We start from the raw sequence: 21,421 nt of genomic DNA on the forward strand, positions 1-21,421 counted from the left end.
GAAGTGTTACTATACCTTTTACTCTTAAGTTTTTAAGGATATGGGCCAGCTTTCAGTGCTTTCTTTTGTGTACTTTTTGTTGTACTTTTTACAGGGTCATGTAAAAGTTGTTCAGTATTTGGTTAAGGAAGTCAATCAGTTCCCTTCTGATATAGAATGCATGAGATACATAGCAACAATCACTGATAAGGTAGGTTTAATATGCTGTTGAAGCACATTTTTATTCTTTATGGAATTATATACCAAAGTATATGTTAACAGCCTGTTCTTTTCATCCTTTATAAGACAGATAACCTGATTTTTCAGTGATTAGTTTCTCCATTTGCAAATGAAGAATGAGTATAATTTATAAATTATTTTGAGATTTTCTGCCTAATACAGACTGTAATTACAGCAACTGCATCTAAACTTTATCATTAGATTATTAGTCTGATTAGACAGTTTTCTAAGAACACATAAACTTTTTAAGAAAATGGTAGCTTATTTTGATTTTTCAGTCTAACTCTAGATTCAAAGGATAACTTGATTTGGTTTAGTAAATATTCAATAATTTGGGCTTTAAGCCCTGAACTTTGGTGTACTTACCAACTCAAGTTTTATTGGCCTCTTTTTGTGTTTCCGTATTTATATAATTCCATTTCTGGTATAGGAACTGTTGAAAAAATGTCACCAATGTGTTGAGACAATTGTGAAGGCTAAAGACCAACAGGCTGCAGAAGCAAATAAGAATGCAAGTATTCTTTTAAAGGAACTTGATCTGGAAAAGGTGAGTGAGAAATATTTTTCCTTTTTAGAACTGGTTGAAAATCTAGTAGAATACATTTGCTACTTATAGGACTATAATCTTAACAAAATCTCTTTTTATAAAATGATAAATTATCAAACTACCATCAGTTTTTTTTATTCTGACCTGTTATACAAAACATATTTTTAACCATATAAGTGAAGAATTAGTTTTTAAACACGTCACAGTTTTCTACATGATATTATTGCCTAAGCTGTTTTACCATTAGTATAGGCAGAAATTTATTAAGACATTGGAAATCTTTCTTTATTATAAGATCTGGGGTATCGATTGTTTATTAAATTCTTAAAGAGTAAATGTCTAAGTTTCCTTGGATGTGCTAATGGAAATTTTTTTTTTAAAGATCACCTTTCTGAGGCTCAGTGTGCCTCAGAAAATGAGGGTGTTCTTATGAACCCAGAAGTTATATTAAAAGAATAAATACTATAATCAAGTAGAGTTAGAATGTGTGAGATAGCTTAACATTAAGATATTTCATTGATGATAAAAGAAAGGGGAAAAATCATTTTAGAGATGCCAAAATTTTGATACCAATTCTTAGTTTGTTTAGAAAAAAAAAAAAAAAACTTGTTAAAAAAAAGAATAAAAAGTTGCTTAAAATCAATAAGACAAAAGATAACTTGCCCAGAATGAAAAATAATTTCATGGGCAATTCACAGAAAAAGAAATATAAATTTTCAGTAAATAAATGGAGAAGGCACAGCTTCATGAATAAACAAAGAAATGCACAGTGAAAGAGTGATTTAAATTTCCTTTGCCAGACTAGGGAAACTCAAAATTTAAATGTTTGGGGAAAAAACATTTAAAGGTTTGATAATAGCTGTTGATGGCTAGGATGTGGAGAAATTAGCACTCTGGTATGACTTTTGATACATGGTATAAATTAGTGTAATTATTAATGGAGATGATTTGACAAATTAAAAAGAGAGCATACCTTTACTCCAGTCATTCCTCTTTTAGAAATTTAGCCTAAGGTAAATACTTTGACAGATGCTCAAAGATGCATTCACTGTTAAATAGCTTATAATAAGGGGAAAGGTAAAAACCTTAAAGTTTTATCATTAGGAAATTAAGTAAATTCTAATACCTCCATGATAAACTTGATTATAGTTAAAATCACAAGTGGAAAAAATAATACTCATTTTAAAATAAAGGGAAGTTTAAAGTTTGATGACTTCTATGGTTCCTTCCATGTCTGTAATTTTATTTTTGTGTAACTACCCAGGGGTATGGTCAGCAATTCCCTGAACAGCCATTTTGCTCTTATGCTACAAAAATGATAAAATAATTGTTAACTGAATATGCAGTTTCTTCTTTCAGTCCTCAGACCCTTTCTCATTTACATAGGCAGTTTAGAGACTTTATTTTTTTTTTCTTTCTTTGGCCACACTATAAAGTGCAGAAGAGTAAAATTTGGGGCTTTGTAGGCCATACAAACTGTCATGACTCTCTGACTCTGCTGTGGTAGTATGAAAGCACCTACAGACAGTGGTTAAATGAATGTGTTCCAGTAGAATTTTATTTATGGACATCAGAATTTTAATTTTGTGATATTTTTGCATGTCATGAAATGTTTACCTTTTCATTTTTTTCAACCATTTAAAATGTAAAAGTTATTCTTAGCATTCAAGCCATAATTTGCTGATACCTAGTTTTGGATAAATAAAAATGTTAAAAATAGCTTATTTGTGACTTAGAATTGTAAATTATAGTTTTGAGGAAAGTGCTTTACCAGGACAACTGGACTTCATTGTCAGTTTCATATGGTGAGGATTTTTTAGATAATTTCCATAGAAATGTGAGTAATTTGATGTGTTTTCTGTTTGTTTCAAGCTTTCTTTATGATGTGAGGCAACCACTGTCATGTTCCCCTTTCTGAAAATAAATAATTTCTATAATGGCCTCCTAAGGACATTTTCATAGTGAAATTTGTTAATATCTTATAAAGATTGTAACAGCTGCATTTTAATTAAACAATGCCACATAAATCTAGGTAGTCAGCAATCTACTTTCTGTCTCTATGGATTTGCTTATTCCAGACGTTTGATATTTGGAATCATCATACAGTATTTGGTCCTCTGTGACTGGCTTCTTTTGCTTCATGTTTTTAAGGTTTATCCATATTGTAGCATATATCATTACTTCATTTTTTTATTGCTGAATAATATCCCATTATATAGATACACAACATTTGGTTTATGCATTTATTAGTTGTTGAACATTTAGTTTGTTTCCACTTCATAGGTATACAAGTTGTTTGTTTTATTATGGAATGTTTCATGAATTTGTATGGCATTCTTATGCAGGAGTAGTGCTAACCTTCTGTATTCAATTTTTTTTTGTAAGTTTGGTGCCAAAGCAAGCATGGCATACAAGTTTTTGTATGAATATGTTTTCATTTCTCTTGGGTATATATCTGGGAATGGAATTGCTAGCTCATATGGCAGTTTTGTGCTTAACCACTTGAGAAACTGCCAGATTGTTTCCAAGGTAGCTGCATCATTTTATAATCCTACCAGCAGTGAATGAAGTCTTCAGTTTCTTCTCATTCTAACCATAATTTATCTGTCTTTTTGATTAGCCATCCTAGTGACAGTGAAATGGGTGTCTCATTGTGATTTGATATGCTTTTCCCTGATGGTTTGTGATATTGAGCATCTGTGTTTATTGGCCATTTGTATATTGTTTGTAGAAATGTCTCCAGATCCTTTGCCCATTTTTAATTGATTGATTTGTCTTTTCATTATTGAGTTATAAGAGTTCTTTATCAATTCCTGATACAAAACCCTTACCAGATGTAAGATTTGCAAAAATTTTTTCCTATTTTATGTTTTTTCACTTTATTGATGATCCCTTTGAAGCACAACAACTTTTAATTTTGATGATATCCAGCATATCTGTTTCTTCTTTCGTTGCTTTTATAAATGTGTGTTAAGAGTGACATACATGAGAAACCCCATGTATCATAAACAAAAGCATCATTTCATTATTTATTTTGAATCACTGCATTATTGTTAAGATGAGATAAAGAGTCAGGAAGGACTTAGTGACTAAAACAACAATTTTATTCACAGTCAAGAGAGGAGAGCAGAAAGCAAGCTCTTGCAGCTAAAAGAGAGAAAAGAAAAGAAAAGAGAAAGAAGAAAAAAGAGGAGCAGAAAAGAAAGCAGGAAGAAGACGAGGAAAACAAACCTAAGGAGAATTCAGAACTACCGGAAGATGAAGATGAAGAGGAGAATGAGGAAGATGGTGAGAAATGGACCGTCTGAATTAATGATAAAAATTCTTTGTGTTTATCAGCTTGGGAGAAGGCAACGGTACCCCACTCCAGTACTCTTGCCTGGAAAATCCCATGGACGGAGGGCCTGGTGGGCTGTAGTCTGTGGGGTTGCTAAGAGTCGGACACGACTAAGCGACTTCACTTTCACTTTTCACTTTCATGCACTGGAGAAGGAAATGGCAACCCACTCCAGTGTTCTTGCCTGGAGAATCCCAGGGATGGGGGAGCCTGGTGGGCTGCCATCTTTGGGGTCGCACAGAGTCAGACATGACTGAAGCGACTTAGCAGCAGCAGCAGCAGCAGCTTCATTTTGAGTGCTTTTTGCTCTCAAAACTAATTCTAGTTAAATATTCAATTACTTTAATCTGAAATTGACAGTTGACTTCTGTATTCAGTATTTCACATTGTAAAGTGACATAGACAAACAGAAGGGGAAGACATTCAGGTGTAATTTAAGTTCCCTGTAAAAACATTATGTATATCCTAAAGTGATACCATAAGAGGTTTGCCAGCTTTTCTTCAGGTTCTTCCTTACTCTCTCATTCCCCAGTTAGAAACTGGGGAGAGGTCTAGTTCCTCAGTTAACTAAGGTTTAGTGTTGAAGCTGTATAGCACTGGGGCCCATTACTCTCAAAGAATTGTTTATTGTACAGTCTGGCAGTTATAGTAATAGGCAAATGATTTTGCTCTATTCGAATTCTAATTCTAAAATGCTATTTTAAAAACTTCTTAAATCCAATCTGTATTGTGATTTTTGGTTAGTTCATGAGACTAGCATTTCAAAGCTTAAGACTGTTAATGTTTTTGTACTGAGTTAGACATCAAAATATGATACTTTCATTCTCACAACTGTAAAGATTTGTTTATTTACTAGTGAATACTGATAAAAGGAAATTATGACTAAGAGTGAATTATGAATTATTAGGTATATTCTGTCACAATTTGTTTTGAGATCCGTGGCGCTCAGTGTGATTTATATCCTTTTTCACAGTGGAGCAAGAAGTTCCCATAGAACCTCCTAGTGCGACTACCACCACCACAATTGGAATCTCTGCAACATCTGCAACATTCACAAATGTGTTTGGGAAAAAAAGGGCCAATGTTGTGACAACTCCTAGCACCAACCGGAAAAATAAGAAGAACAAAACCAAAGAGACTCCTCCCACTGCACATTTAATATTACCAGAACAACATATATCCTTAGCACAGCAAAAGGCAGATAAGAATAAAATAAACGGAGAAAGCAAAGGTGGTGGTGCAGGTGGGAATAGTGATTCAGATAACTTGGACAGCACAGATTGCAACAGTGAGAGTAGCAGTGGTGGTAAAAGCCAAGAATTAAATTTCACTATGGATGTGAATTCCTCTAGCGATAGGAGATACCCCCTACTGCTACTCCATTCCCAGGAGGAAAAGACAAGTACAGCTGCTTCCAAAACTCCAACACGGTAAAATTTTCTGACTTGTTACCTACCTTTCCTTTTGCATACCTGGCACAAGAACTTGAAGTAACACAAGTTGTGTTAAATAATTTAAGTCTACCACATAATCTGTCTTCAACATTTAAAACTGAAACATTTAAAACCAGTGTCCTCCTAATCGTGTGCTAGTTATGAAAGGAAATTATTAGAACTTTTAAGATTTAATTTTGAAGTTGAAAATGTTAGCATACCTTGGTTTTACTTTAATTATGTCATTTTATTGATTATATATAGTCCTTTTGGCTTCTGAATCCATTTTAATACTAAAATAAATGATGGACTCTTTGCCCTATTTCTGTTTTTCTGAATTGTTAATAATTTGATGTGCCAAATTTTAATTCAAATATTTCAGCAAATCTCTTGAGCTTCTATCTTAAAATTTATCTTTTATTGGATTTGATATTTCTCTTAGACTTGAAGGCGAAGTGAATCCTAATTCCTTATCAACAACCTACAAGTCAGTGTCATTGCCATTAAGTTCTCCAAACATAAAGCTGAATCTGACTAGCCCTAAAAGGGGGCAAAAAAGAGAGGAAGGATGGAAAGAAGTTGTCCGAAGGTAAGTACAATTAGTCTCATCTTTTTAACTTATCTCCTCGTTTTCTCCTATTGTGAGATGGTTACCCAGTTAATTAATGAGTAATTTGAATGTGACTATTATTTTCAACTATAATGCCATACTATATCCAGAGTGGACTAAAGCAAAATTAGAAACAGTATGTAAATTTTATATGTATATTTTATATGATATAAGAAATGTTGGCTTTAGGAAAAACAAAAAATACTTTATTAAAGCATAAGATATAACAGTTTACAGACAAATCATACAAAAAGGTCACAAACTTCTTAAGAGAGATTCACTTGACAGCAAAGTCACAATGTTATTAGGGCTATGATATTGTTTAATGGTCCCATTTTGAGTCAGGCAAGTTTGTTCATCTACATAGAGTTTACTAAAGAATCGTTGTCTACTTTTAACTAATGCAGTTAGATCACTGTAAAAGGTGGGGAAAGAGCTCATAAAATTAAAACTTCCTTCTCCCTCAAAAAAATAAAGACAAATAGAAACACCCCTGCAGCTAACTTTGACAACTCTCTTTATTCACACTGCTTTATACTTAAACCATGATGAATAAAAACAGAGGGGGACCAGTGCTTTAAAATGTTTCACACAATCCAGAAGGTATTTCAAGCCTCTGCTCATGCTTTACAACAGGGAATTAGGACAAGACACAGATTTACTAGTGTGCACTTAATCACCAAAGGACTAAGATGTCTGAAGTTTTATTGTATAATTTTTCTAAGACTTTTTGTCCATTAGAAGCAAACAAAAAAGGAAGAAGTCTTGGCAGAACAGGAGAAATGATGTGCACTTAATAATTAGATTGATTTAAGTATTATATTATTTATGGCCTAGTCTATGCTCTGGCTTTCAGAATGTCTAAGTATAGTCTTCCCAGTTTGTCTACATTGGGATATTAAATTTTGATCATGAAATGTATTTTAGAGTCTGCAACTGGGTATTCTTCTGGACGGTATAGTTCAAAGTTTGAGGGTGGAATCTTCAAGGGGGTAATCTTGACAGTCAGCAGTGACCACATGAAAATAATGGATGTTGCTTTCCTTTGGTTCTGCCAGCAAACACTGAGTTTCCACAATAATCCTGCAAGAGACCCAGGCCATCTTGTCAGATCTCAGTGTCAGCCTCTGGTGTTCTCTCTAGTTCCACTTGCCTCAGATCAGATCAGATCAGTCGCTCAGTCGTGTCCGACTCTTTGCGACCCCATGAATCGCAGCACGCCAGGCCTCCCTGTCCATCACCAACTCCCAGAGTTCACTGAGACTCACGTCCATCGAGTCAGTGATGCCATCCAGCCATCTCATCCTCTGTCGTCCCCTTCTCCTCCCGCCCCCAATCCCTCCCAGCATCAGGATCTTTTCCAATGAATCAACTCTTCGCATGCCTCACACAAGTGGAATTCATACACTTGTGAATTGTTTTTTATGTAATTCAACTCCGAGGCTTATTGCTTAGTAAAGTCGTTGAAACTGATAACCTGCCTGTACTCATTTTCATATAGAGTTTAACAATGTGGTATGCATTATTTTAATTTTGAAAGTATCAATATATATGATCATTGCCATTCAGTTAACATGTGATAGTTTGAATGCTGAGATCGTGAGTGACTTAAGTATAATTTTTTTCAAATGGCAATGTGTTTTTCATCTTTACTAAATTAAATTCAGTATAATAAGAGGTCAGTTTCTAAATAAAAGCCTCTAATAACTTCCTCTTTAAGGTTTGATAAATACTATTCTCCAGATACTCATGAACATACTTACTGAGACATGTTTTTTTTTTGAGACATGTTTTTTTAATAAATATTTTTGTTTCATATGCTCATGTATGTGGTCTTCATTTTATAGGTCAAAAAAATTATCTGTTCCAGCCTCAGTGGTTTCCAGAATAATGGGAAGAGGAGGATGCAACATCACTGCAATTCAAGATGTTACTGGTGCCCACATTGATGTGGATAAACAAAAAGATAAGAATGGCGAGAGAATGATCACAATTAGGTGATTATGAAATATATATATATATATTTAGTTCTGTGAGGAAGTTAAACTGTATTAGAAGCACATTTTTCTTAGCCATGGTACTATCAGAATTTTAATTCGTGGTAAAGATTACCTAGTTTTTTATGATTTTGATCTTGTTTTGTTTTTTGTTTGTTTTCTCCCCAGGGGTGGTACAGAATCAACAAGATCTGCAGTTCAACTTATTAATGCACTTATTCAAGATCCTGCTAAGGAACTGGAAGACTTGATTCCTAAAAACCATATCAGAACACCTGCCAGCATCAAAGCCATTCATGCAAACTTCTCATCTGGAGTAGGCACCACAGCAGCTTCCAGTAAAAATGCATTTCCTTTGGGTGCTCCAAGTCTGGTAACTTCACAGGCAACAACATTATCTACGTTCCAGCCCACTAATAAACTTAATAAGAACGTTCCAGCAAATGTACGTTCTTCTTTCCCAGTTTCTCTGCCCTTAGCTTATCCCCACCCGCATTTTGCCCTGTTGGCTGCTCAAACCATGCAACAGATTCGGCATCCTCGCTTACCCATGGCCCAGTTTGGAGGAACCTTCTCACCCTCTCCTAACACTTGGGGACCATTCCCAGTGAGACCTGTGAATCCTGGCAACACAAACAGCTCTCCAAAGCATAATAATACAGGCCGTCTACCTAACCAGAACGGAACTGTTCTACCGTCAGAGTCTACTGGACTAGCTACTGCCAGTTGCCCTATCACTGTCTCTTCTGTAGTTGCTGCCAGTCAGCAACTGTGTGTGACTAATACCCGGACTCCTTCATCAGTCAGAAAGCAGCTGTTTGCCTGTGTGCCTAAGACAAGCCCTCCAGCAACAGTGATTACTTCTATGACAAGCACTTGTAGTTCCCTGCCTTCAGTCTCCTCTGCACCTATCACTAGTGGGCAAGTTCCCACCACATTTCTGCCTGCAAGTACTTCTCAAGCACAGCTTTCTTCACAAAAGATGGAGTCTTTCTCTGCCATGCCCGCCCCCAAAGAGAAACTGTCCACACAGGACCAGTCCACGGCAAACCTGTGTCCCCCCTCTTCAACTGCCAACAGCTGCAGTAGCTCTGCCAGCAACACCCCAGGAGCTCCAGAAACTCACCCATCTGGTAGTCCCACTCCTCTGTCCAATAACACACAGGAGGAAGCACAGCCATCCAGTGTGTCTGATTTAAGTCCTATGTCAATGCCTTTTGCATCTAATTCAGAACCTGCTCCATTGACTTTAGCATCACCTAGATTGGTTGCTGCTGATAATCAGGATACCAGTAATTTACCTCAGTTAGCTGTACCAGCACCTCGAGTTTCTCATCGATTGCAACCCAGAGGTTCTTTCTACTCAGTGGTACCAAATGCAACTATACACCAGGATCCCCAGTCCATTTTTGTTACAAATCCAGTTCCTTTAACACCACCTCAAGGCCCACCAGCTACAGTGCAGCTTTCTTCAGCCATGAACATTATGAATGGTTCTCAGATGCACATTAACCCAGCAAATAAATCTTTGCCACCTACGTTTGGCCCAGCCACGCTTTTCAATCACTTCAGTAGTCTCTTTGATAGCAGTCAGGTGCCAGCTAACCAGGGTTGGGGAGATGGTCCTCTGTCCTCACGAGTTGCTGCAGATGCCTCTTTCACTGTTCAGTCAGCATTTCTGGGTAGCTCTGTACTTGGACACTTGGAGAACGTGCACCCTGACAATTCCAAGGCACCTGGCTTCAGATCACCTTCCCAGCGAGTTTCTACTAGTCCAGTTGGTAAGTTATTGTAACTATCATGACTGCGCAATTTGGGGCTTTAACAACATAATCTAACCTTCCAAAGATAATAAAGCATTTATTTTATACATAATATTTATTGCATGATCATGAAGAAATAAGGGTGTTATCATAAACAGTAAAGACCCCTTAATGACTGCTGATTGAGTGGACAAAAAACTAGTTGTAGGTTAGTCACTCAAATATGAACTGCTTTATATTCTTTTTTATGATCTCTCTGTACCTGTTATCAAGGAAGTTACACCTTATGTCAGTTCATTTTCTTAGAATTGATATAAGATATTCATAAAAGGGACCCATAGGATGCTTCAAGGATTCCAAATTCACAGACATTTTTTAAATCAAAGTGAGTGTTTGCATTTCTTAGATTTAAAAATGTTGGATTACAATTCATAATCTACATTCTTTGTTTTCAGTCATGGGTGCTCAGAATGAATATTAAATGATGTCTTAATCCATCTTATTTATAGTAGATGGAGCTGCTTGAAGAGATCCAGTCGTCTATGCGCTCTTACTTTTAAAAAACAATTTCAAATCAGCTCTTTGTTCCTTGAAATTAGAAATTAGCTACTGAAGCAGTATAAGAAAGATTTGGAAAGATAAGAGGCTAGTGGTGGTTCAAAGATATTTGGAAAGCCAGAATCTATTTTCCAGAGTCTAAGGGCCAAAATTTTGTTCCAGTTTGCTCTATAATGCTCTGATTTAGTCCAATCTGCTCTAATAAATGCTAAAAAACAAATTAGAAATTGTGGCTGACCTAGAATGGGGGTAAGAAGTGATAGTGCCACTTATTTAGCATTTTTTTTCCATTTGGAAAACTTCCCAGAGCCCATTTCCATTTTATTAATTATAAACTGATCTAAGTTGTTTAAAATTTGTGAGTTTACTAAAATTTGTGAGTTTACTAAAATTTGTGAGCCTTAGCATTTCTATCAGATACGTTTCCATTTACTTTTCAGGAAAACATAGCTGTTATATCATCTTTCAATAAAAATAAATATTACATAAGACCATCTGTGGTCCAAAAATATTATTCTCCAGGATTTTTTTTTCTATAAATAGGTGCTATTTTAACTTTTCATTTTGGTCAAAACTAATAAAGTTTTCAGAGGCCCCAGGATGAAAGAAGAGCTCATTGCCGATGCTCAGACTGTGGTAAAATTTAATTAATTTTTAAATTAGTCCTTCACGTGACTGGCAGTAACTAATACGTGAATTTAGATGCCTTAGCTAGAGTTGAGCTTGAGATCTTTCATATTCCAGTGTTTGAGCTCTTTGCACTCTAATACTATATCCCAGAAGATGTACAGATTATGAATGGCTGGGAAAAAGAAAGTCAAGGAAATCATCCATCTAATTTGGTAGTAAACCAGGTTTGGGATCCTTATTATTCAGATCTGTAACATCAAAATTACTTATTACTAATTAAAAAACAATTTTTTTTTTTAAAGCAAGCATTAATCCTTGACCTTCATTCCAGGGTCCAGGATTGATTAAGCTTGGCTTCATTTCTTAACTGCCTGGGTGGTTTCTTTCGTTGACCTTCTTTCAAAAAACAAGAAAGCATGTAGAGAAATTGGAACTTTCAAACTCTGCTGGCAGAAATTTAAAATGTTACAGCCACTTTGGAAAAATAGTTCCTTAAGAAATTAAAAAGGGTTACCATATGATCCAGTAATTCTTCTCCTATGTATACCCAAGAGAAAACATATGCCTACACAAAAACTGGTATCCTCATGGCAACACCATTCATAATAGCCAGAAAGTGGAAACAATCCAATGTCCATCAATTGATGAATGGAAAACAAAATGTGGTGTATCTATATAAGAAGATATTATTCTCAGTATAATGTATATTCGATATTATGAGATAAAGTAAAAGAAATGGAGTAGTTATTTGTGGTACAACATAGATAAACTTTGAAACCATTTTGCTAAGTGAAAGAAGCCAGTCACAAATGACCACATATTGTATAATTCTTTTTATATGAAATTTCTAGAATAGGCAAATCTAGAGAGAAAAAAAAATGTTAGTAGTTGCTTAAAGGTTCAGATATGGATCAGGTAAAGGAGGATGGAGAGTGACAGGTAATGCATACATTTTCTTTTAGTGTGGACAAAAATGTTCTAAAATTGACTATGGTGATGGTTGTACAACCCAGTGAATATACTAAAGACCTGCCTGAGAATTTTGAATTTTTTATGTTGATGTTAACTTTTTCCTGAAATGAAATGAGCACCTATAATCCTTTTCCAGATCCTTGCCCTCTTTCCCTACTATATTCTCCAGAGAAAGCAATGGAATTTGAGAAGACTATCAAATTCAGACTTATATAAACTAGATATTGATAGAAATTTTGATGTAGTTTGCAACTTTTGATTTTCTTTTTTTGGTAAGATGGAGTTCTGAAATTATCTTTAGTTTAATAGTATGCTTTTCCTCCTTGTCAGGAAGAAAAAAATTGGTAGATTGTTATTCATTTTGCATAGGGAATGACTGTAATTATAGAGATGAACAGCTATTCTTCCAAGTAATAGGTAACACTTAGTCACAACATGTTGTCATTTCATATCCCCTCCAATGAAGGCTTTGAGATTTATCTGAAACATACTCCAGGTAACTGCCATTCCTAAACACTGGACTTTCTATATCTAGTGTTGCCTGAGGTATTCTTCTCGACTGCAAGAAAAAAAAATGGGTTTGGGACATACAGTGTGGTATAAATGGATTCTTGTTGCTGTGATCCACAGAATAAACTGTGTGCTTTCTTCTTTTTTAAAGAGGAATTAAGTAAACTTTGGACTTTTCATTTTTTAAAGCCTTAGCTAATTTGATTTCTTGGACCTGTTTTATTTCAGGATTACCGTCCATTGACCCATCAGGCAGCTCCCCATCTTCCTCTTCTGCTCCTCTGACAAGTTTTTCCAGCATACCAGGAACTCGGGTTTTCCTGCAAGGGCCAGCTCCTGTTGGGACCCCTAGTTTCAACAGACAACATTTTTCTCCCCACCCTTGGACGAGCGCCTCAAACTCATGTAGGAATCCTGGAGGAAATCGTCCCAAAGAATCTCTAATAAGTTATTAAATCATTTGTTATAGGGAACACCATATTGTAATTTTAAGTAATCTAAGTTATATGCAAATACCCAAGGTTTGTATTGCAGTCATGTCAAAAATTATCAGTTGTTTATAGGATAGAAAACTTGAGAAGGGTCAGGCTATTCTTTCAAGCCAGACTTGAAGTTACACTGAGACTTGGATCAAGAAAAGAGGTACAAAGAAAAGAGAGAAACTGAGGAAGAAGCTGCTTACCCTCTTGGTTTGAGTTCAGCTTTTTTGTATCCTCTATTTTCTGATGAACCATGGCATTTTTATCAAGAGTCACCTCTTTTAGTATCCAAACCACCACCTAAGGATCTAGTTACTTTATAGCAATCTAAGCATCATTTGTTATTAACTCATTCAGTATATCTGCCTTGAGTTAAAAAAAAAAAAAAGGGAAGTAGTTTTATAAGATGCTTTGAGGACAGTATTGTGAAATGGTTGTATTTAAATATCTAATCAGTTTGGTATGATTCCTCATTTATTTTTACATTTGAGGAAACTGTATTGCCATTTATAAGTAAAAATATTCCCCTGTTCTGACTTATTTCAATATTTAGAATAGATGAAGTTCTCCATTTATAAGTAAAAATATTCCCCTGTTCTGACTTATTTCAATATTTAGAATAGATGAAGTTCTAAAAGGATGTGAACAGGATTTGATTTTTTTTTTAATGAGCATCATGAGGTAGTCAGTGAATATTGGTCCTTTGACAAAAGAACTACAGCAAGAATAAATAGGGCCTTCTTCCTTTCTAGCCTTGTTCAGTTCAATTAAAAAAAAAAATTTAGACTATTTGTACTTGCTTCAGGCAGTAGTAGTATAGGATAATGTATATATAACTCATATATTTTCATTTGAATGATCTTGCAAAATGAAAATTTTCTTTCCAGAACCTGTATTGTGGAATAGATCTTTCCAACAAGGTTTCTCATATTTTTATAATTTGAATTTTTATATGTAATAAAACAATAGAGAAATATTTTGCCACCAGGTGACTCTCCTATTCCATCTGTTTCTTCGGGATCATCTTCACCTCTTTCAGCCACTTCTGCCCCACCAACATTGGGCCAACCAAAAGGAGGCAGTGCCAGTCAGGATCGAAAAATCCCTCCCCCCATTGGAACAGAGAGACTAGCCCGAATTCGACAAGGAGGGTCTGTCGCACAAGCCCCTGTGGGAACCGGTTTTGTCGCTCCTGTTGGACACAGTGGAATCTGGTCATTTGGTGTCAATGCCATGTCAGGTACAGTTATAGTGCCCTCTGTCTGGAGGGATATCGAGTAAATTGTGAGATTTTGCCTTTTAAACTTAGTTCCTTATCTAAATAAGCTTAATTCCTACACTTAACCAGTAGGATTGTTTAAACCTTTGAGGAGCCCAGTCCAGTCTCAAAGTCTGGAATGTTAGTTTGGGTTATATATTAAAAATAGATGTAATGTGTATGATAGTAATAAATATAATAAATTAGAAATTAAAAATTCAAAGCATACTTCCTTTCCCTCTTAAGCTTTTCATTGGAGAATGGGACAATCATTTGATTTCTTTCAGATAGCATTTAATCTTTTGAAGGACAAGGTAGAGTGTTTGGGATATTCCGAAGACTACATCCAGTTACAGGAACTTGGTTTTTTTTTGGATTGCAAAGATTTTTATGAATGTGTCCTGAGCTATCAAAGGAATGCTTTTGATTAAATTTAGTATGAAAAACTCCAGTGGTAATGTTTTGTTATTTTATCCAGATAAATATCTAACTCTTGATTTCAATTCTTTTTTCTAGAAGGGTTATCAGGTTGGTCACAGTCTGTGATAGGGAACCATCCAATGCATCAACAATTGTCAGACCCAAGCACATTCTCTCAGCATCAGCCAATGGAGAGAGATGATTCTGGAATGGTAGCCCCCTCTAACATTTTTCATCAGCCTATGGCGAGCAGTTTTGTGGATTTTTCTAAAGTGAGTTGACAAACATCATTGTACTTGTTTAACACTTTGCCAGCCAATGTAGTCACATGTTAAGGAGTAATTTGTACTGAAATAATTCTCGTTTTTGGTTATAACTAGTTTGTTTCTATGAATTTGTCAGATCTTTTATCTATTTTCAAAAGTGGGTTATGTTGTTTATGTTAGTTTGTCCTCGAACTATCCTGAAGATGCTGCCATCTTCTTTCCAAACCTGGAAGATTTGACTTTTGCTGCTTTGCATCTGGCTGCCACAGCTGAGAAGGGAGGCCTCTCCCTCTCTGGAAAGCTGGCTCTGAGCTCACCATTGCGCTCTTGTCTGCTCTGAGAGCTTCCAGGTTGCCGTAAAGCCAGACTGTGGCTGCAAGCTATCGTGTAGAATTCCCTTTTCTTAGCACAAGCTTATTAGTAAATCTAAAATGTGGGAAAGTTGGGGTATTATATGTTCATAAAATATTGGAAATTTCCCAATCATTGAATATTGGGTTTAGTTGTTTTCTCTATTCTCAGTGAAAATGTGTTGCTGATGTAGATAACTACTTTCGGTTTCTCAACACTGTACAATGGTGCTATACATACTCTGGAGTTCTTTGAATGAAGGGAAATGAGAGAGATCTATGCTGGTATTATGGAATCATCATTTACAGTCACTTCATGATTACACCATTCTGCTGTTTTAGGGTCTACCAATTTCCATGTATGGAGGCACCATAATACCCTCCCATCCTCAGCTTGCTGATGTTCCAGGAGGCCCTCTGTTTAATGGACTTCACAACCCAGATCCTTCTTGGAACCCTATGATAAAAGTTATTCAAAATTCAACTGAATGCACTGATGCCCAGCAGGTAAAATGAACTTAATGCTCTTTTATTTTTCAGATTTATCATGTCATCCTTTTAATTCTTTGGGTAATACAAGTTCTGAATATCAAAAGTCAAGACATCTTACCACCTTGATCTGAATTAAGTTTTTCAGTATCAAGATAATGCTACTTAACATTTTGTTTCATGTACTGTATTCTTTCTAGGCAGAAACACTGAATTGCCATTGCATTTATATATTCGTTTTGTAAATGTCTAAAGATTCCTAATTAGAAATTCCAATTTTTCCTCCCCCTTTTCAGATTTGGCCTGGCACGTGGGCACCTCATATTGGAAACATGCATCTCAAATATGTCAACTAAGTTAGAAGGTCTTACTCTTTAGCCTTGTTTGAGAAATTTTGACCTTGGAAGAACCCTGGGGATTTTTTTTTAATGTGCCTAAGAAATTTTCTCTGAGGCTTTAGCAATGGAAATTTGATTGCCCATTGTATAAGAACAAATTGATTTCCTAACCACCTGATTATGTTCTCTGGTTAGTTTAGCCATTTTGAAATTAGTGCTTTGGGCTAAACATACTGAATGCTACTTGTATGCAGAAAAGAATTAGATGATTACATATTTCAACCTTTTAGGGTGGTAAATACATGTACAATTGTTTACATACTTAAAAGGAAAAAGTTGAGTAAATTTCTTGTCATATAGTGGCTCTACTTAATGTAGCCTGTATTAATGTGAAATATTTACCAGAATATTCAATAAAAAGATGAACAGTGTTTAGAAGTGGGGTGTGATCCTTTCAGTGGTCATGCAGGTACTGCCCAATCCACAATCATATTGAACCAAGTTGTTAATACTATATTTGTAATAGTCTTCTCACATTTTACACTTTAGAGTTCATTCTTAGATTGCCTTGCAAAAGCACTTTTAGAATAAGTTGTATACTTACTCTGTTAAACTTCCTTGTTCTTTGGTTTTCTTGCATATATTTTTATAAGTGAGAATGTTTCAAGCCCCTGTAATGTATCCTATCTGATTTTAGCAGATAGGCCATTAAAAGGTTTAGCTCTTTGTGGATCATGAATATGTTAATAAGAACAGTAGGATTTCAGTCAGATGACACTGAACAAACTTAAGACACCCAGATCACCCTTCAGACTCCTTTTGTGCTTCCTGACTTTTTAATCTAAAGATTTATTTTGGTTATAGGTGTTTAAGTTTTGAGTTGGGACATAGGAGGGGGTGGGGTGACTCATGTAATTCTGTTGTATTGTCAAATCAGCTGAATGTTTATAAATATGTGACTAATTCTGAGCTTAGTTTCATGAAGAGCCAATATGGTCAACAAACTAAACTCAGGAACCCTGGAATGGATTGCTTTGGCCAAACTATAGGCTATGCCAAGAATCTGATGCAATAGAGAAGAAAAAAACTATCCAAATGAAAAGAACAGTTATCAACTTGTTCATGTTGTAACGTGGTTGAATTACTTGGTCTTAGATAAAAGCAATCTAAAAAAGAAAACAAAATGTTGGAGACTGATAGAGAAGCCAGAACACACTTTAAGGCAAAGAAGCTTGCACAGAAAAATAGTAACTAGGAGCACAGCCATACCAGAAACACTTTTCTACTCTCATACCAACAGGAGTTCTTAATCTTCTCTGCCCTCCTCCTAGAGCCACCACTAGATGAGATACACCATGTTGTTCTATGTTAGACATACCTGGTTCTTTTGTCTTCTATATTATATTACATATGAAAGATTTCTTATTTTCTATTTTGATTGGATTTAGAAACTATCACTGGTGTTGAAGCTACTGCCTTTGTAATGCTTAATAACCACATCAGGTAGTCTCAAGAGACCTCCTCACCTTGAGGGGAACAAAGGAACCCTAGGATCACCTGCATATCTTGCTGTATCCAGTTATCACTAATAACACCCCCCCCCCCCACAAAAAAATCACCGAATATTAGTGAAATGAATGGAACTACTCTTGATGAAACATATAGTGAGAGATAATATTAAGTAAACTATTCAGTGGGACAAAAAGTAAGTGGTGTTCTATCTTAACTAATTAAAGTACATTTGAATTTTTGGAAGAGCTCTTCCAATATCTTCTACACCCTGAGGACAACAGAATGAGAAACTTTATCTCAGGTCAGGAACTAGAACCCAAAAGAAGAAGATACAATTATAAGAAACCCCCTAGGAGAATTAGGAACAGATAGCAGCTGTGCAGTTTGTAGCAGCTATTTAGGATACCCTCCTTCCTGTCCTTTTATCTGTACTGCCTTCTTTTCTATTTGAATCCCAGTAACCTACTCCCCACTACATTTTGCCTGCTATAATCTCTTCTTCCTCTGTCTTGCCTCTTCCTGGCATTACTTTACTGCTATTTTACCAACCTGAACCTTGGATTAAACCTAGCTCAGGTAAGAACTTAATTATTTTCAAATATACAAGGGATTTGTGGGGAGGCAGAGTGGGTAGAGTGGAACAAGTTCAGAAAACTAAATCCTCTTTTCATTTCTGTTACTCAATACTGTGTGACCTTAGGCAAGTCATTTCTCATCTCTGGGCTTCACTTTCCTCATCTGAAAATGAAATTTAGTATAACTGAACTCAAAAGGGTCTCCTAGTTCTAACAGATTTACTTGTCTCATGAATGAGAATATGTGGTATAGGACTGCTAGAATCTGATGCATTGCTGAGGTTTGAGAGCCCCTACTATTTGTTCTTACATGGAATCAAAAGCCTGCTGTTGTGAGAGCCATTATTGATTTTGGGGATTTAGTGGAGGCAGAAGAAAACCTTACACACCCATAGTGAGCCCTCAAGTCATTAAGAAACATCCTGCTGAAAAAATAAAAGGAACATCCTGCCGAGGCATAGATCAAACCCTGTGAATAACAGCTCATTCAAGAAATAAAACTGTATCATCAAGGTTTCTGAACCTACTTATTTCAAGTAGTGTTCAATAAAATAAAATCCCACCACCAATAACAGTATTGATGTTTTTAAGACCCTTTAAACCTATTGTGGCTACAGTGTGCTGACTTGCCCTTTTATAGGCCAGTCTGCTTCCTTCAGTCCCTGCTCTCAAAGGGGAAATTTCATCACCTCAGCTAACCAGACCGAAGAAGAGAGTTGGACAGCCAATGGTGGCCTCTCCCAACCAGAGGTAAGAGATCTCAGGACCTGGAACTATAGTTTCCATCTTGTAAATTCTCACCAAGTCTTCCCAACCTCAAAATTAGTATAGGAGGTACCATCCTTAGTTTGAGGTGACTTTTAGAAGGGGAAAGGCTGATCATATTAGAGTTTCAAGCCAGACAGGGAGGACTACTTGGTATACACAGTTCTGTCCCACTGTTTTAAGACCTTTGTACCACATTGTAAACCTAGGAAGAGACAGACAAACTGTATGAAAACAGCCTCTGAACATCTTGTTCTCTAGCCCTGGAGTTCTTCTACCAAGAAATGTGGCTGGTTGTGACATCTTCCCAGTGGACCCTGTCCTGGGGTGAGAGACTGTAATAATGCTGCATTTTCTATTCATGCTCAAAGATTTGTCACCATGTGTCAATGTTATTGACAGGTTACTTTGCCTTCACTCTCTCTGATAGGAAATGGTTGAGTATCCAAAACTTAAGTATGTTAAGACCACATCCAATAAAGGCAGGAGCCTAAGCTTAAAGACCTAATTTGGAAAACAAGATTGTAAATCTAATGATGAGATTGCAAACCTATTTTGTGATTGCTTTTCATCTCTTCCTGTTTTATTTTAATGATACTGATGTTAGTTCACAGTAATTTGCCTGGTGGCAGAGACCTGGTATTTCCCTACAGGTTTAATCAGATCTCTGAGTTTAAGTTGTTTTTCTTTTTAAAGCTCCTATACTCTGATGGTCAGTAAGTGTTGACAAAATCCTCTGATTTAAAATCTTTCTTGGTCCTTCATGCAGGTTGAATGGATAATGGATCTGGCTTTCTCTCTAAAATCCAACTACCTATTCTCTAGTTCCCCAACCCTTGTAGCACACAGTGTCTCAAGAAAAGTAAGCTTCTGGTGGTAGTCTTATAGTAGTAGTAACTGCTGCTGTTGTTTTATAGAAGAGATTAATAGATGGGAGACCTCACTTCCATACTGATCCTTCTTGACAGCCTTTGACACTTGTCTTGTAGTTCTTCTGCTCTCACTGGTCTTCCCCAGTCTCCTTTGGTGAAATCCTCTTCCTCCACTACCCTTAAAGAAATGTTGATGTGCCCAGGTCTCTTCTTTTGGTGTATCTTCTCCCCAAGGAATCTTATCCCACAGCCTTAGATTTTACTCCACCCAAATCTGAATCACTAGCCCAGAGTTCTCCCTCTGTAGCTTCAGACCTGTACATCTGGCTCCTTACTTAACATTCTCCAGTGTTTTCCATCTGAACATTCCACACACATTTTATACTCCCCAATATAGTATATGCCCCTCCCCTTGTTTTCCTTATTATATTGCTGCTGCTAAGTCACTTCAGTCGTGTCCGACTCTGTGTGACCCCATAGACGTCAGCCCACCAGGCTCTCCTGCCCCTGGGATTCTCCAGGCAAGAACACTGGAGTGGGTTGCCATTTTCCTTCTCCAATGCAGGAAAGTGAAAAGTGAAAGTGAAGTCGCTCAGTCGTGTCCAACTCTTAGCGACCCCATGGACTGCAGCCCACCAGGCTCCTCCATTCATGGGATTTTCCAGGCAAGAGTGCTGGAGTGGGGTGCCATTGCCTTCTCCATCTTATTATATTAGTTGGTACTATAAACTACCAAGACTCTCAAGTCAGAAGACTGGGACTTATCCTAGCTTATCTCCTTCCCACCCTACCCTTAAATCAGTCACCTTATCCTTACTCCTCTGTGTATCTGGATCCCCTTCACTTCTCTCTGTCCTTGCAGCCACTGTCTTCTTGCCCACCCCATTTCACTAGGCTGGAGTCTTCACCTTCAGTCTTACTATTCTCCATCCCATCTCCCACTCTCCTCATTAGACTCCTTACCTTGCTTAAAAGTTGAGTTATCATAGACAGTTCCTCGCAATCTGATCCCAAGCCTTATGCTCCAGCACTTATTATTAAAACACTTCTTTCAGGTATATACCACTTTATAAGAGGCTCAAAAGCCTTTTTGGAACAATACAACATTCATATCCTTGCTACCTGAAGTGTGATTCTAAGGACATGCAAACCTAAGGGTCTGCATCACCTGGGATTTTATTAAAAGCCTAGAATTTCAAGTTCTAATTACTGTATCAGAATCTTCATTTTAGTAAGATCTCCAGGTGATTTATGTGTACAGTAAAATTTGAGAAGCAGTGACTTGTAAAATAGTCTTTTTTTTTTTAATAAGTAAAGAAATCAGAGCTGAAGGAAAATTTGGTGACGCCAAAGCTGAAGTAATACTGATAAATGCATGAAATCAGGTGGCCTGTAATTAATTGGCTGGAGGAGAAGGGGGACACTGGTGAAGGGTATACTGATTTTGAGGAAGCCAAACAGCAAACTAGATCAAGTTGAGATTTTTAATATACTCAATTTAGTACTTACTCTCTTACCATC

At 36.4% G+C, this 21,421-nt stretch overlaps 1 protein-coding gene across 4 annotated transcripts in view; it reads left to right on the top strand.

Annotated features, from left to right (window-relative positions):
- LOC104996210 (ankyrin repeat and KH domain-containing protein 1) overlaps positions 1–16,614 on the top strand; it is a 105,023-nt gene extending 88,409 nt beyond the window's left edge. For 2 of the 4 annotated variants that reach the window (XM_010850356.1, XM_010850360.1), the window contains 12 exons: positions 95–190; positions 650–766; positions 3,880–4,054; positions 5,077–5,533; positions 5,979–6,125; positions 7,994–8,143; positions 8,312–9,924; positions 12,805–12,981; positions 14,044–14,295; positions 14,830–15,005; positions 15,692–15,856; positions 16,135–16,614. In XM_010850356.1, coding sequence (XP_010848658.1) covers positions 95–190; positions 650–766; positions 3,880–4,054; positions 5,077–5,533; positions 5,979–6,125; positions 7,994–8,143; positions 8,312–9,924; positions 12,805–12,981; positions 14,044–14,295; positions 14,830–15,005; positions 15,692–15,856; positions 16,135–16,194 — 3,585 coding nt within the window. In that variant the 3' untranslated portion in view covers positions 16,195–16,614. The remainder of the gene's footprint in view (positions 1–94; positions 191–649; positions 767–3,879; positions 4,055–5,076; positions 5,534–5,978; positions 6,126–7,993; positions 8,144–8,311; positions 9,925–12,804; positions 12,982–14,043; positions 14,296–14,829; positions 15,006–15,691; positions 15,857–16,134) is intronic. The other 2 variants (XM_010850357.1, XM_010850358.1) reach the window with 1 other exon arrangement.
- The last annotated feature ends 4,807 nt before the right edge of the window (positions 16,615–21,421 follow it).

This window comes from Bison bison, unplaced genomic scaffold (genome assembly GCF_000754665.1).
Source record: "Bison bison bison isolate TAMUID 2011002044 unplaced genomic scaffold, Bison_UMD1.0 scf7180017864291, whole genome shotgun sequence".
Classification (NCBI taxonomy): Eukaryota; Metazoa; Chordata; class Mammalia; order Artiodactyla; family Bovidae; genus Bison; species Bison bison.